Source organism: Odocoileus virginianus, chromosome 1, assembly GCF_023699985.2.
Source record: "Odocoileus virginianus isolate 20LAN1187 ecotype Illinois chromosome 1, Ovbor_1.2, whole genome shotgun sequence".
In the NCBI taxonomy this organism is placed as follows: domain Eukaryota; kingdom Metazoa; phylum Chordata; class Mammalia; order Artiodactyla; family Cervidae; genus Odocoileus; species Odocoileus virginianus.
In genome coordinates this window covers 12473755-12486894 of record NC_069674.1, presented here as the reverse complement: position 1 = coordinate 12486894, position 13140 = coordinate 12473755, and the positions used below count along the sequence as shown (strand labels likewise).

Genomic DNA, 13140 nt, shown 5'->3' with positions numbered 1-13140 from the left:
ATAGCAATCAGGTCAGGATAACATGAAAAGAACCAGAGAAAAAGAGAGCCAAGGGATACTTTAAAGCATATGGACATCTTGTCAAGAAATTTCACATAAATGTAGGAAAAGACCTAGTAATAGCAGATAAAGAAACAAGGAGAATATATGTGTCTTTGGACCTAGAATATGCCATATATCTCAGCACAACACGTCATATCTTTTCTCCCCCAGGAGATAATTTAACCAACAGAGGACATAGAAACATGGGTATGTGTCATCCCTCTGGTTCCTCCCACATCGCAAGAATATGGTTCTTTGAGTTCAACAGTGGATGCAAAATAGCAGCTTAAACTAAGGCAATGGGATTCAAGTGAGCAGAGAATGGGTGTTATTTTTACCTGTCTTTACATGGCCTGATCAGAAGCTGCACAACTTATTTAATTTTTGTGATGGTGATGATGACAAAAAAGGAGAAAAATTAGTGTTTTCTAGGTTCCTGAATAATTCTTAATGCTGACTGTTCCACCGAAAAAAGGAACTGAGAAGAGTTAACCCTTGAGGAGTTGACAGCTGCGTTTCACTCCATCTTGAAGGGCCTCTTGGACTTTGTCATTCCGGAGAGTGAAGATGAAAGGGTTCAGCAACGGGGTTAACACAGAAATCAACAGGGAGACTATCTTATTGTACTCAGCTGCCTGAGTTTGCTTGGGTTTCACATAGAGGAACAAGCAGCTGCCGTAGCCGATGATGACAAAGGTGAAGTGGGAGGCACAGGTAGAGAAGGCTTTCCTGCGGCCAGAGGCAGTGGGGATCTGGAGGATGGTGGAGATGATGTAGGTGTAGGAGACAATTGTTGGGGCCAGTGAACCAATGATAATGAAAACAGCCATTAAAAACAGAATAAACTCTGTGAAAAGAGTGTCATCACAGGACAGTTTGAGCAGCTGACCTCGTTCACAGAAAAAATGGTCTAAGACGTTTGATCTGCAGAACGTAAACTGAAATGTGGCATAGACTGGCCAGATTTCAGAAAGGAACCCAAACATCCATGACCCAGTCACCACTGAGATGCAAGTTTGGCTGTTCATAATGGTGTTGTACCTCAAAGGATTACAGACAGCCACGTACCGGTCCACAGCCATTGCTCCCACCAATGCAAACTCTGTGGTCCCCAGAGCAAGGTACAGGAAGAGTTGGGCAACACATGCAGCCAGAGATATTGTCTGCATCCCAGGGAGCAGCAACCCCCAGAGCATCGCAGGGACGATAAGGGACGTGATCATGATCTCCAAGGCAGAGAGGTGACCGAGGAAGAAATACATGGGGGACTGCAGACGTTTGTCGACAGAGACAATCACAATGATGACCATGTTGCCGATTATTGTCACTAAGTAGAAGAGAAAGAATACAGCAAAAAGAACATAGTGTAGTTCTTGGGACCCTGAGAACCCTAAAAGGCAGAATTCAGTGGCACTTGAGTGATTACTCATCATTCAGTCCTTGTTTCTGCTCCTTGGGAAACCTAGAGATCAAAAGAAAAGAAACACTGCTCCACATGGTCCTTCTCTTAAAAGAGAAGGAGCACAGATTAGGATGAGGAACTATTTCCAGTCTGGTGACCAGGTGAGGGGCCCCTACTCAGATGCTCTGTACAAAGTCAGACCTAAATGTTGTCACCTCACATCCAGCTAAAAGTTCACTGCCTGGAATGGATGAAGAAACCATCATCTCCATGCTGTGAACAAAACCTCCCTTGGCTTTTTTCCCAACTAGATGTGCTTTCTCATAGGAAACAAAGGTTAAGACTTGAAAGAAGCCAGTTTTGATGGTGTGTCAGCCCCTTGGGTATGGGGATTGCTCTCTTAAGCTAATTGTGGCAGGTGATATAGTAGCATCTAAGATGTTCAAAGGACTGAAATTTACCCTATGCTTCATCCTGATTGGTACTACAGAGACCCACCTTGGGGTTAGCAGAAGAAAGGCAAGGGGGTCTAAGAGCATTATCTCTGGTTTCTCCAGATTTTAAAATTTCCCTATTGCCATTAGTGCTCCGAATGGAAACTCTCTGAGCCTGGGATAAATTTCTAGGTAGATTCATTCCTATTTAACTCTATTTTTTGCAAAGTCTGGGGAGGAAGGAAAGATGGTGCCCAGCACTTACAAGTTTAGATCCAAGGCTCTCAGACACTCCAGTTGCCTGAATCTCTACCACTTCATCCATCCCACCGCACTAATGTCATCTCATCAGAGAACTCTTTCCAGTCACCCTTCCCTACATTGGAAAGACATGGTATTCTTCAACTTCCATTTTCTTCCTAGCACTTATTATTACCTGATATTATTTTTGTGTTTAATTGTTTATCCCAACCTTACTTGCATATGAAATAAATGAAGCAGTGTACAAAACAAATATCCCTGCACTGTGGAGCTTATATCCAAGGGAGCAATGGAGATTATTCCAGACACAAAACAAAGAAGGTAAATATTTAAGATGTTAGTTTACTAAACAGGCCATAGAAAAATAAAGCAAGAAACAGGGACAGGAAATTTAATTTTATTTATTCATGGTCCATGTATGATGTTAGATATAAACTCATGAGAACAAAGATGCATCTTCTGTGCATTATGCATAATCATATACAGAAAAATACATTACATGCAAGCTATTCTTGAGACAAGTAGTGGTGAAAATATGACCATTTCTGGTAGAAGATGGGCGTGTGAAAGTTTAATATATGGTTTAAAAGTACAAGGTCCTGACCAAGGCTCATAAGCCATGTCCCCTCCATCCTATTATTCTTGGTCTGCTTTCCTTCTTGCTGCCATTTTCCCTTCCTCTCTCCCCTTCCAGAGACCCCCCCAATCCTTCTGTAAATCTTTCACTGATGGGAATCCAGGCTTCAGGGACAGAACTTTTGGGGGATCTCTGTGGTCTGCTTCTCCCCAGTTTTGGGTAACCATCACTAGATAAATAGGAGAGGGGAGCCTGCTGACCGACATCAGGAGCTGAGCCTGCAGGAGCACCGAGTCAGAGAGGAGCTGACTCTGCCCTCTGCTCTGCAGGGGGATGAGGAGAGGAGCCCATTTCCCAGCTGCTCCCCTGCCCAGTCTTCAGACTCTCGGTGTCCTTCCTCTAGAAGGCAGCCAAGCCAGAACTCCCATCCTCATCCTCTCCGACACTTCCCTTTGTACAGGGGAACCCTGAGAAGACACTCACCTCGATGCAGGGGCTCCTCTGCCACTTCTGACGCTCTCTGGGGCTTGGTCAGGGCTGGTCCCGTCCGGCTACTGCTGAGCTGAGCACAGGGCTCAGAGCTACTTAGTGCTGCATCCATGCATGGTGAAGCAAAGTGTCCTGGGGAGGAGTTAGAGAAAACACCCAGAAATAACAGAGTTGTGGGGAGTTAAGGGTCTCTCTCTCTCCTTCTCTCCCACTTCCCTCCTTCCCAAGGGGACTTAGTCACTAAGGACCCTGCTCTTAATTAGCCCAGGCTTAGGGCATCCCTCAGCAAGCAGTCTGGGGAGAGCTGAACAAATTTTTATTCATTCCCATCCTTGAGCAATTAAGTTTCAGAACTTTTTCAACTTTTTTGCTTAATGGGGAACCCAAGATCTCACCAGAGGCTTTTCAACTCAAGGCTGCCTTCTCAAAGACCCCAAGTCTAGGCTTCCAGAAGATATCTCAAACTCTGAGCAGATCACCCCTTCTGTTCTTTATCCTATGCTCTCCCCAGGATTCACTTGATAATTGGAGCCAAATTCAGCTCCGTCACCCTCCAATAGGAAAATCCATAATTGACCTCTAAAATATGGCCCAATATCCAAAAAAGGGCTGCAGTTTGTTCTCAGTCAAAACTTAACCTCAACAAAAATCCCCTGAGGACCCCAAAAACCCCATGGAAAGTTTCTACCCCTAAGTCTAACTGCTGTAGGCTATTGTCTCAGGTTTCCACTCTCTCATACATGTGCCTTTGTATGATTCCAAACAAGGCTCTTGCAGACATCTATCTCCATGGAATGTCCCTGATTACCTGCTGGCCAATTCCATGGAGGAAGGATATAAAAATAGCCTAATGCAGGTAGTTATATTTACAACCTCGTACAACTGGAAAATATACATCGGTGCTGGAATGAGGCGGACATGTGAAAGTTACAAAGCATTTATTGAAATTTGTATTTCATTTTATATATACCTGTTAAATCTGAGACTGTCACTGTTGCAGAAGGCTATAAATTGAGAATAATATTCCTTCCATCCTTCAAACTGCACATGCCCAACCAAATTGCAGTATAATCTTAGACAATCTTAAAAAATCTTGTAACAGATATCTACATATTCCTTTGAAGAAAATGTTGCAAAAATCTGTTATACACCATTTTCCCTTTCATTTAACAATATATGAAAGATACTCTCCCATATCAACACATGCTGCTCTACTTCTGTTTTTTGCATAGTGTTCCTTCATATGGATGTCCTGGTCTCTATTAAGCAGCCCTCTGTTGATCAACTTCATTGTTTTCATTATAAAAATTAAGCTACACTGTTTTCAAAATTTATAAGTCCACAAAAATTTTTATATATGGAAAAATCCCTAGAGTTAAAATTTCTAGGTGAAGGAATTCCATGTGTCTTGTACCTATAGCATTTTATTTGTATTTTTAAAAATTTTTTTCCCATTTATTTTTATTAGTTGGAGGCTAATTACTTTACAATATTGTAGTGGTTTTTGCCATACATTGACATGAATCAGCCATGGATTTACATGTGTTCCCCATCCCGATCCCCTCTCCCACCTCCCTCTCCACCCGATCTCTCTGGGTCTTTCCAGTGCACCAGCCCCGAGCACTTGTCTCATGCATCCAGCCTTGGCTGGTGATCTCTTTCCCTCTTGATAGTATACTTGTTTCGATGCTGTTCTCTCTAAACATCCCACCCTCGCCTTCTCCCACAGAGTCCAAAAGTCTGTTCTGTACATCTGTGTCTCTTTTTCTGTTTTGCATATAGGGTTATCGGTACCATCTTTCTAAATTCCATATATATACGTTAGTATACTGTATCGGTCTTTATCTTTCTGGCTTACTTCACTCTGTATAATGGGCTCCAGTTTCATCCATCTCATTAGAACTGATTCAAATGAATTCTTTTTAATGGCTGAGTAATATTCCATGGTGTAAATGTACCACAGCTTTCTTATCCATTCGTCTGCTGATAGGCATCTAGGTTGCTTCCATGTCCTGGCTATTATAAACAGTGCTGCGATGAACATTGGGGTGCACGTGTCTCTTTCAGATCTGGTTTCCTCGGTGTGTATGCCCAGAAGTGGGATTGCTGGGTCATATGGCAGTTCTCTTTCCAGTTTTTTAAGAAATCTCCACACTGTTCTCCATAGTGGCTGTACTAGTTTGCATTCCCACGTCAGTGTAAGAGGGTTCCCTTTTCTCCACACCCTCTCCAGCATTTATTGCTTGTAGACTTTTAGATAGCAGCCATTCTGACTGGCGTGTAATGGTACCTCATTGTGGTTTTGATTTGCATTTCTCTGATAATGAGTGACGTTGAGCATACCTATAGCATTCTATTGGCACTGAATACTCTACAGATTTTGGATTGATTTGAACAACCATGAGGACCGTATGGAAGGAAAGCTCTTGATCTCCTGATGTAATTCTCACCTAAAATATAATCATAATTTTAGGTTAATTTTAAATTAAAAGATAAAAAATAAGGCATATTTAAAAAGAAAACAAATTAAAACCCAATGAAATGGTAAAAGTTCTGTAAGATAAACATTACCAATACTGACTCAGAAAGAAACTGAACAACCAGAAATGTCTAAATATTTCCAGTGAACTGAATTCATTAGAATTGAACTGAATTAGAAACATTCTCAGGGCTTCCCAGGCGGCTCAGTGGGTAAAGAATCCTCTTGTAGTATAGGAGACATAGGAGATGTGAATTGATCTTTGGATCAGGAAGATAACCTGGAGGAGGGTGTAGCAACCCACTCCCCATATTCTTGCCTGAGAATCTCTTGGACAAGAGAGCCTGGTTGGCTTCAGTCCATAAGGTTGCAAAAAGTCAAATATGATTGAAGCAACTGAGCACAGCAAGAGAAACATTCTCAGAAAGGAAATTACAATTTCAGATGGACTTACTGGTGGATTCTATAGGATCACTCTTATAAAAAATCTTCCAAAAACTCTGCTCCATGCCTCTTATTATCTTATTATTATACCACCATTATCTTGGTATTGAAGACACCACAGAAAAGTAAATCTACAAACCAATATTCCTCATAAATAGAAATGAAAAAATCCTCAATAAAATACTTGAAAATTAAACTCAACAACTATGCCATAAAAATTAGGGATTAATTTCAGAAATGCCAGATTGATTTAATACTTAGAAATCAATCAATATAATTCATCATGCTTAATAGTATTAAAGATCAGTTCAGTTCAGTTCAATCGCTCAGTCATGTCCAACTCTTTGTGACCCCATGGCCTGCAGCATGCCAGGCTTCCCTGTCCATCAACAACTTCCGGAGCCTACTCAAACTCATGTCCATTGAGTCAGTGATGCCATCCAATCATCTCATCCTCTGTTGTCTCCTTTTCCTCCTGCCTTCAATCTTTCCCAGCATCAGGGTCTTTTCCAATGAGTCGGTTCTTTGCATCAAGTAACCAAAGTATTGGAGTTTCAGCTTCAACATCAGTCCTTCCAATGAATATTCAGGACTGATTTCCTTTAGGATGGACTGGTTGGATCTCCTTGCAGTCCAAGGAACTCTCAAGAGTCTTCTCCAACATCACAGTTCAAAAGCATCAATTCTTCAGTGCTCAGCTTTCTTTGTAGTCCAACTCTCACATCCATATGTGATTACTGGAAAAACCATGGCTTTGACTAGACAGATCTTTGTTGAAAAAGTAATGTCTCTGCTTTTTAATATGCTGTCTAGGTTGGTCATAGGTTTTCTTACAAGGAGCAAGCATCTTTTAATTTCATGGCTACAGTCACCATCTGCAGTGATTTTGGAGCCTCCCAAAATAAAGTCTGTCACTATTTCCATTGTTTCCCCATCTATTTGCCATGAAGCAATGGGACCAAATGCCATGATCTTAGTTTTCTGAATGTTGAGTTTTAAGCCAACTTTTCCACTCTCCTCTTTCTCTTTCATCAAGGGGCTCTTTAGTTCTTCACTTTCTGCCATAAGGGTGGTGTCATCTGCATATCTGAGGTTACTGTTATTTCTCCTGGCAATCTTGATTCCAGCCTGTGCTTCTTCCGGCCTGGCATTTTGCATGATGTACTCTGCATATAAGTTAAATAAGCAGGGTGACAGTATACAGCCTTGACATACTACTTTTCGTATTTGGAACCAGTCTGTTGTTCCATGTCCAGTTCTAACTGTTGCTTCTTGACCTGCATACAGATTTCCCAGGAGGCAGGTCAGGTGGTCTGGGGTTCTCATCTCTTGAAGAATTTTCCATAGTTTGTTGTGATCCACACAGTCAAAGGCTTTGGTGTAGTCAATAAAGCAAAAGAAGAATGTTTTCTTTGCTTTATTCCCTTATAAAACTTTAGAAATATTTAGAGTACCATAAGGCAGCCTGAGACTGGGGTTAGAGCTGGGGATTGACTTCACAGGGAAGCAAAGAAAGATTCTGGCTTGGATATAAACATGTTTAAAAATCTGGTTGTGGTAGTGATGAGATGCGCTATTAACGTGAAAACTCCTTGACTTACACCTAAAATTACTTCATTTGTCACATAAACAGTAACTTTAATAAGGTTGAAAATATTGTTAGAATACATTCTGAATATATAACAGAGGACACAGCTCACCACTGAGGGACTGATGGAAAGAATGTGTCAGGTGAAATGAAAGCTAAAGATAACAATGGAATGAATCAGAAGGCTCTTACTTTAAGTGAAGGAAGCAGAATCTTGCTGTGGGTTGGTGTGGGAATAGGAGAACTAAAAGAAACACAGGTGGTGGCGGAGAAGGGGGTATTAGTAACTCTAATGGATGTGCAGTGTGACAAGTAATTCCCAGACCTTTCCTAAACAGATAAAGTTCTCTGGCCAAATTATATCAACTTTCCTGTGATTGTGAAAGTGTTAGTTGCTCAGTCATGTCCAACTACTTGCAACCCCATAGACTGTAGTTCGCCAGACTCCTGTGTCCATGGAATTCTCCAGGCAAGAATACTGGAGTGGATAGCCATTCTCTTCTCCAGGGATAAACTTTTCTATAACTCTGTGCAACCATATCTGAGATATGAAAGTGAAAGTGGGAGTCATGTCCAGCTCTTTGCAACACCATGGACTGTATAGCTTGCCAGACTCCTCTGTCCATGGGATTCTCCAGGTAAGGAAACTGAAGTGGGTTGCCATTTCCTTCTCCAGGAGATCTTCCCGATCCAGGTATCAAACCTGGGATTCCTGCATTGCAGGCAGATTGTTTAACATCTGAGCTACCAGGGAAGCCCGTATCTGAGATATGGAAACTTTTATTTATAAAATAGAAGACAGGTATCTCCCACCAGTAGACCTTACAGTGTTGAGAGCACAATCTTCAATTGTACAACTTAGTGAAAGTGAAAGGATCTCAAACTAGTGTAAGGTCATGGATAAATCACTGAAACTGGAGTCAGCAACCTGAAAGTTAATTCCTTTTCAGGATTATTGTTGTTGCTTAGTTGCTAAGTCATGTTGGACTCTTTTTTGACCCCATGGACTATAGCCTGTTAGGCTCCTCTGTCCATGGAATTTCCCAGGCAAGAATGCTGGAGTGAGTATACCATTTCCTTCTCCAACGGATCTTCCAGATCCAGGGGTTGAACCCATGTCTCCTGCATTGCAGGCAAATTCTTTACCACTGAGCCACCAGGGAAGCCCTTCAGACTTAATAGCTGTGTCTTATTCACTGTGAGTTCTTGCCCCTCTGGCTTGGGTTTTCTCATGTGAAATGTCAGGGCTTGGGTGCACAGGCTGTCTGCTTTTCCTCATTTCCATCTGCCCAAGGTGAAGGAGTATGGACTAGTAAAGGAGCTGGTTCACTAATCTTTAATGACACCCGGATCCTCTCATCCACCCCAGCCGCACCCCTACCCTCAGGTTCTTCACTCAATACCTTCTGTCATTCTGAGAATCTAACCTTTTCGTCAGACTCAACTCTTTTCAGGTAATAAATATCATGGGCAGTTATAAAATACAACAACACAAGACCTAAACCCAGTTTAGATTATTAGATTTCACAGGTAAGCAAAAATGTTTAGTGAACATCCAAACTCAAACTTGGTGAAAACTCAAGGCTATTTCATGTCTATACCTGATTTTCCAACATAAGCACAATGGGTTCACAGATGAGTGGAGAAGTCATCACACCCCAGAGAAAGAAAATGCCATTTTAAAACCTAGTAGAATCAGTCAGTTAGTTCAGTTCAGTCCAGTCGCTCAGTCGAGTCCGAGTCTGTGCAACCCCATGGACTGCAGCACGCCAGGCCCCCCTGTCCATCGCCAACTCCCAGAGTTTACTTAAACTCATGTCCATTGAGTTGGTGATGCCATCCAACCATCTCGTCCTCTGTCATCCCCTTCTCTTCCCCCTTCAATCTTTCCCAGCATCAGGGTCTTTTCCAGTGAGTCAGTTCCTCGCATCAGGTGGCCAAAGTATTGGAGTTTCAGCTTCAGCATCAGTCCCTCCAATGAATATTCAGGACCGATTTCCTTTAGGATGGACTGGTTGGATCTCCTTGCAGTCCAAGGGACTCTCAAGACTCTTCTCAACACCACAGTTCAAAAGCATCAATTCTTAGGCACTCAGCTTTCTTTATAGTTCAAGTCTCACATCCATACATAACTACTAGATGGACCTTTGTTTGAAGAGTAATGTCTCTGCTTTTTAATATGCTGTCTAGGTTGGTTATAGCTTTTATTCCAAGGAGCAAGTATCTTTTAATTTCATGGCTACAGTCACCATATGCAGTGATTTTGGAGGCTCCAAAAATAAAGTCTGTCCCTGTATTCATTGTTTCCCCATCATTTGCCATGAAGTAATGGGACAAAATGCCATGATCTTAGTTTTCTGAATGTTGAGATTTAAGCCAACTTTTTCACTCTCCTCTTTCACTTTCATCAAGAGGCTTGTTAGTTCTTTTTCGCTTTCTGCCATGAGGGTGATGTCATCTACATATCAGAGGTTACTGATATTTCTCCAGGCAATCCTGATTTCAGCTTATGCTTCATCCAGCACAGCATTTCTCATGATATACTCTGCATTTAAGTTAAATAAGCAGGGTGACAATAAACAGCCTTGACGTACTACTTTCCCTATTTGGAACCAGTCTGTTGTTCCATGTCCAGTTCTAACTGTTGCTTCCTGACCTGCATACAGATTTCTTAAGAGGCAAGTCAGGGGTCTGGTATTCCCATCTCTTGAAGAATTTTACACATTTTGTTGTAATCCACACAGTCAAAGGCTTTGGCATAGTCAATAAAGCAGAAATAGATGTTTTTCTGGAACTCTCTTGCTTTTTCGATGATCCAGCAGATGTTGGCAATTTGATCTCTGGTTCCTCTGCCTTTTCTAAATCCAGCTTGAACATCTGGAAAGTCACGGTTCACGTACTGTTGAAGCCTGACTTGGAGAATTTTGAGCATTACTTTGCTAGCGTGTGAGATGAGTGCAAATGTGCGGTAGTTTGAGCATTAATTGACATTGCCTTTTTTGGGGTTGGAATGACTACTGACATTTTCCAGTTCTCTGGCCACTGCTGAATTTTCCAAATTTGCTGGTGTATTGAGTGCAGCACTTTCACATCATCATCTTTTAGGATTTGAAATAGCTCAACTGGAATCCATCACTTCCACTAGCTTTGTTCATACTGATGCTTCCTAATGCCCGCTTGACTTCACATTCCAGGATGTCTAGCTCTAGGTGAGTGATCACACCATCATGATTATCTGGGTCATGAAGATCTTTTTTGTACAGTTCTTCTGTGTATTCTTGCCACCTCTTCTTAGTATCTTCTGCTTCTGTTTGGTCCATACCATTTCTGTCCTTTATTGAGTCCATCTTTGCATGAAATGTTCCCTTGGTATCTCTAATTTTCTTGACACAATCTCTAGTCTTTCCCATTCTATTGTTTTCTTCTATTTCTTTGCATTGATCACTGAGGAAGGCTTTCTTATCTCTCCTTGCTATTCTTTGGAACTCTGCATTGAAATGGGTATATCTTTCCTTTTCTCCTTTGCCTTTTGCTTCTCTTCTTTTCACAGCTATTTGTAAGTCCTCTTCAGACAGCCATTTTGCTTTTTTGCATTTATTTTTCTTGGGGATGGTCTTGATCCCTGTCTCCTGCACAATGTCAGGAACCTCTGTCCATAGTTCTTCAGGCAGTCTATCAGATCTAATCCCTTGAATCTATTTGTCATATGTATACCTATGTTATATGTATACATATGTCATATGTATACCTATGGCCAATTCATGTTGATGTATGGCAGAAACCATCACAATATTATAATTATCTAATTAAAAGTCTAATTAAATTAGACTTTAATTAAAAGTTTAATTAAAATAATTAAATTAAAATTAATTCATTTGAATCAGTTCTAATGAGATGGATGAAACTGGAGCCCATTATACAGAGTGAAGTAAGCCAGAAAGATAAAGACCATTACCGTATACTAACACATATATATGGAATTTAGAAAGATGGTAACGATAACCCTATATGCAAAACAGAAAAAGAGACACAGATGTATAGAACAGACTTTTGGACTCTGTGGGAGAAGGCGAGGGTGGGATGTTTTAAGAGAACAGCATCGAAACATGTATATTATCTAGGGTGAAACAGATCACCAGTCCAGGTTGGATGCATGAGACAAGTGCTCGGGGCTGGTGCACTGGGAAGACCCAGAGGGATCGGGTGGAGAGGGAGGTGGGAGGGGGAATCAGGATGGGGAATACATGTAAATCCATGGCTGATTCATGTCAATGTATGACAAAAACCACTACAATATTGTAAAGTAATTAGCCTCCAACTAATAAAAATAAATAAATAAATAAATTTATTAAAAAAAACAAACAAAAAAATTAAAATTAAAAAAATCAGTTGAAGGTATATGTTTGAATCTGTGTCTGAATTTTCTATTTTATTGGTCTTCATGTCCCTTGATCTGCATGCTGTTATGTCAATAACATTCTGTCTTGATTGTGTCTTTTTAGTAACTAAGTCATTTTGTGATCCCGTGGACTATATCCTGCCAAGCCCTTCTGTCCATGAGATTTTCTAGACAAGAATACTGGGGTGGGTTGCTGCTCCTTCTCCAGGGGATCTTTCCAACCCAGGGGATCTTCCCAACCCAGGGATTGAACCTGTGTCTCCTACATTGACAGGAAGTTTCTTTAATGCTGAGCCACCAGGGAAACCCTCTGTCTTGATTACTTTACCTTTATAGTAAGTCTTTTAATTTGTACTGTGAGTCCTCCAGTTTTGTTCCTTTAAAAAAAAATTTTTGGGTGTTTAGATCCTTCATAATTTCATAGAAACCTTAGAGTCACGTTTATAATGTTTTTTTAAAAAAGCCTCCTGGGATTTGACCGAAATTGTATTGTGTCTTTATACTAATATGGAGATATTTGAAGTTCTAACACAGTTGCAGTTGCATGGGACCGTGGGGTCGCAAAGAGCCGGACACGCCTGAGGGACTTCACTTCACTTTGGTTGCCTGTGGATCAAGAAATCAACAATTCACATATCATAAGGCTGTGCAAACCAATCCAGAATCTATGGAGTGTAACTTGGTCCCAATAGAAAGCAATAGCTAAAATATATCTAACTTTTGAACTAAAAATTTCAGTTCAATGGATTTGCTCCATATACAAAAATTTGTATTGACTTACAAATGTCTGACAATTTATAACATCAATTTTCATAAGAAAAATAGAAAAAACAATAAGAATTTATTAATTGAGGGCTTGCTAATAAGGACATGTATAAAATGAAAAACTATGTAAAACAGTAATGCAACATGTGTTAATATGAGAGAGATTCTTTTGTATATTGTTAAGTGAGAGAGTAATGAGTGGCAAGGAGTCGGACACTCCTGAGCAACTGAACACAACAACAAAAGTTGTAAAACAGATT

The 13140-nt window shown here is 40.8% G+C and overlaps 1 protein-coding gene across 1 annotated transcript; it reads right to left on the bottom strand.

Annotated features, from left to right (window-relative positions):
* Window positions 1–530: 530 nt before the first annotated feature.
* On the bottom strand, window positions 531–1475 carry LOC110135783 (olfactory receptor 9A4-like). The gene has a single exon (XM_020891072.2). It carries the CDS (start codon window positions 1473–1475, stop codon window positions 531–533), a length of 945 nt encoding a protein of 314 aa, XP_020746731.2.
* Window positions 1476–13140: the final 11665 nt, after the last annotated feature.